The sequence below is a fragment of the Scomber japonicus genome, chromosome 7 (assembly GCF_027409825.1).
Source record: "Scomber japonicus isolate fScoJap1 chromosome 7, fScoJap1.pri, whole genome shotgun sequence".
Lineage (NCBI taxonomy): Eukaryota > Metazoa > Chordata > Actinopteri > Scombriformes > Scombridae > Scomber > Scomber japonicus.
This window is the reverse complement of record NC_070584.1, coordinates 32,628,483-32,632,069: the sequence shown is the minus strand read 5'-3', so window position 1 is coordinate 32,632,069 and position 3,587 is coordinate 32,628,483. Positions and strand designations below refer to the sequence as shown.

The window sequence follows — 3,587 nt, the reverse complement described above, 5'->3', positions numbered from 1 at the left end:
TGTCTGTGAATCTGTGTCACTGTGTACCTGCAGGGGTCAGAGCTGCTACTGGAACCTTCTCCTCCCCCTCCGTACCTGTACAGTAACACCAGTCACCTGTATCCTGCGGGACCACACCCTGTCCTGTCTCTGTGCTCGCTCCACCTGCTCAGCCTTCGGGATAAAGCAGCTCATCAGATTTCTGATATCTCACCAGAGGCTCTCAGCTGTGTGTCCACACTGTCACCTTAAAAAGATAGATTTTGGACAGAGACGTCTTCACACTCACTCGTCTCCGGCTCACCTGGAAACACACCTGAGAAAACTCTTCCATCTTTTTTGTGGGTCTGATTATTGGACAGTGACTTTAAAATTGGTTTAAAGCTTCTCCAAAAAGGGTAAGATCTTTTTTCGGAGCAGACTTTCCTTTTTATTCCCTGGTAGACGAAACAGGAAGTAGAGATGTACATGGATCAGTGATAAATAAGGGTCGGCAAGATGAGCAATTCAAAAATATAGTTATTTGAAATGACATTTGCACCATTTTTTATCAAAAGTAAGACTGAATGCTCTGAAAATGTCAAATGGTGTAACCACAAAGAATGATAAATATTTAATTATTTTATCACCTACAGTGTATTTAAGTGGACTTATACTAATAATGTAAATGTGTCCTGATCTCCATGGTTACCCGGATTAAATGTAATATTTAGAACAATAGTAATCCATTAGCTTTATTTAATATAAAAGTTATAATGTAAGATCATGCCAAACTAGTTGATATGGTGTTAGGTAGGAAGGAAGGAAGGAAGGAAGGAAGGAAGGAAGGAAGGAAGGAAGGAGGGAAGGAAGGATGTAAGATCATGCAAACTAGTTGATATGGTGTTAGATAGGAAGGAAGGAAGGAAGGAGGGAAGGAAGGATGTAAGATCATGCCAAACTAGTTGATATGGTGTTAGATAGGAAGGAAGGAAGGAAGGAGGGAAGGAAGGATGTAAGATCATGCCAAACTAGTTGATATGGTGTTAGGTAGGAAGGAAGGAAGGAAGGAAGGAAGGATGTAAGATCATGCCAGACTAGTTGATATGGTGTTAGGTAGGAAGGAAGGAAGGAAGGAAGGAAGGAAGGAAGGATGTAAGATCATGCCAAACTAGTTGATATGGTGTTAGGCAGGAAGGAAGGAAGGGAGGAAGGAAGGAAGGAAGGAAGGAAGGATGTAAGATCATGCCAAACTAGTTGATATGGTGTTTTATGACTATTTACTGTTTTTAAGCAAATTGAATTATTTGGAACAAAGTTTTTATGGTTACACCACTTAGACATTTTTACCATAATCCTCTAATATATTCTCCTTCCTTCCTTCCTTCCTTCCTCCCTTCCTTCCTTCCTTCCTTCTTCCTCCCTCCCTTCATTCCTTCTGTCATTCCTTCCTTCCTTCCTCCCTCCCTTCATTCCTTCTGTCATTTCTTCCTTCTTTCCTTCCTCCCTTCCTTCCTTCTTTCCTTCGTTCCTTCCTTCCATCCCCCCCTTCCGTCCTTCCTTCCTTCCTCCCTTCCTTCATTCCTTTTGTCCTTCCTTCCTTAACTTATGAAGTTAATTTCATATTTTAACTCCTTTAAATTGATCTAGCGTCCCATCTAGTGACCCTAAAAATGTCTTTATTATCTTAAATATCTTTGTTTTCTAAGCATTAATAAATAACCCTTGCTACATGTGAACACACTATATTTATTCCTTTTCTAATAACCCTTCCCTGTATAGATCTCCCATTACAGATATCTTTACTATTTTTCACAGCTGTATGTTATCAGATTTCTGATATCTCACCAGAGGCTCTCAGCTGTGTGTCCACACTGTCGCCTTAAAGATAGATTTTGGACAGAGACGTCTTCACACTCACTCGTCTCCGGCTCACCTGGAAACACACCCTGAGAAAACTCTTCCATCTTTTTTTGGACAGTGACTTTAAAATTGGCTTAAAGCTTCTCCAAAAAGGGTAAGATCTTTGTTTTCTAAGCATTAACCCTTTATAGGACACTCATTGAAGGGAGGAAGGAAGGAAGGAAAGGAAGGAAGGAAGGGAGGGAAGGAAGGACGGAGGAAGGAAAGGAAGGAAGGAAGGTAGGAAAGAAAGAGAGAAGGAGGGAGGGAGGAAGGACAGATGGAAGGAAGGAAAGGAAGGAAGGAAGGAAGGACGGAGGAAGGAAAGAAGGAAGGGAGGAAGGAAGGAAGGAAGGAAGGAAGGAAGGAAGGAAGGAAGGAAGGAAAGGAAGGAAGGAAAGAAGGAAGGGAGGAGAGAAGGAGGGAGGGAGGAAGGACAGATGGAAGGAAGGAAGGAAGGAAGGAAGGAAGGAAGGAATGAAGGGAGGAAGGAAAGGAAGGAAGGAAGGAAGGATATTTTGGGATATTTACAGAAGTTACCAAATATAATTATTTGCCCAATAAAGGGTTAATAACCCTTGCTACATGTGAACACACTATATTTATTCCTTTTCTAATAACCCTTCCCTGTATAGATCTCCCATTAACAGATATCTTTACTATTTTTCACAGCTGTATGTTATCAGATTTCTGATATCTCACCAGAGGCTCTCAGCTGTGTGTGACACTGTCGCCTTAAAGATAGATTTTGGACAGAGACGCCTTCACACTCACTCGTCTCCGGCTCACCTGGAAACACACCTGAGAAAACTCCTCCATCTTTTTTTTGGACAGTGACTTTAAAATTGGCTTAAATCTTCTCCGAAAAGGGTAAGATCTTTGTTTTCTAAGCATTAACCCTTTATAGGACACTCATTGAAAGGAAGGGAGGAAGGAAGGAAGGAAGGAAGGAAGGAAGGAAGGGAGGGAAGGAAGGACGGAGGAAGGAAAGGAAGGAAGGAGGTAGGAAAGAAAGAGAGAAGGAGGGAGGGAGGAAGGACAGATGGAAGGAAGGAAAGGAAGGAAGGAAGGACGGAGGAAGGAAAGAAGGAAGGGAGGAGAGAAGGAGGGAGGGAGGAAGGACAGATGGTAGGAAGGAAGGAAGGACGGAGGAATAAGGAACGAGGGAGGGAGAAAGGAAAAGAGGAAGGAAGGAAGGAAGGAAGGAAGGAAGGATATTTTGGGATATTTACAGAAGTTACCAAATATAATTATTTGCCCAATAAAGGGTTAATAACCCTTGCTACATGTGAACCACACTATATTTATTCCTTTTCTAATAACCCTTCCCTGTATAGATCTCCCATTAACAGATATCTTTACTGTTTCTCACAGCTGTGTGTTATCATTAAGACTCATTGTCAGCAAATGTAATTTTCAGAGTCATTTCAGCAGGATGTGAGTTTGATGTAATAGCACAGCATGCATGTGAAGATTGGGCACATAGACTTTGTAGCTACGTGTGTGTGTGTGTGTGTGTGTGTGTGTGTGTGTTGTGTGTGTGTGTGTGTGTGTGTGTGTGTGTGTGTTAATGAGAGATAGAAGGTTTCAGCTGATGAAAGAAGAAATGCTATAATTTATCTTCTCTTTTTTTTTTTTTTTTTTTTTATTACAGATTAAAATGGGCTGCTTCACATTCGTCAAATTGATGATGGTCTTGTTCAACTTGCTTATCTTTGTGAGTATGT

At 41.3% G+C, this 3,587-nt stretch overlaps 1 protein-coding gene across 1 annotated transcript in view; it reads left to right on the top strand.

Moving 5' to 3' along the window:
* Nucleotides 1-3,520: 3,520 nt before the first annotated feature.
* Nucleotides 3,521-3,587, top strand: part of LOC128362333 (tetraspanin-1) — a 20,541-nt gene continuing 20,474 nt past the window's right edge. Inside the window, exon 1 of the mRNA XM_053323075.1 lies at nt 3,521-3,577. Coding sequence (XP_053179050.1) covers nt 3,521-3,577 — 57 coding nt within the window. The remainder of the gene's footprint in view (nt 3,578-3,587) is intronic.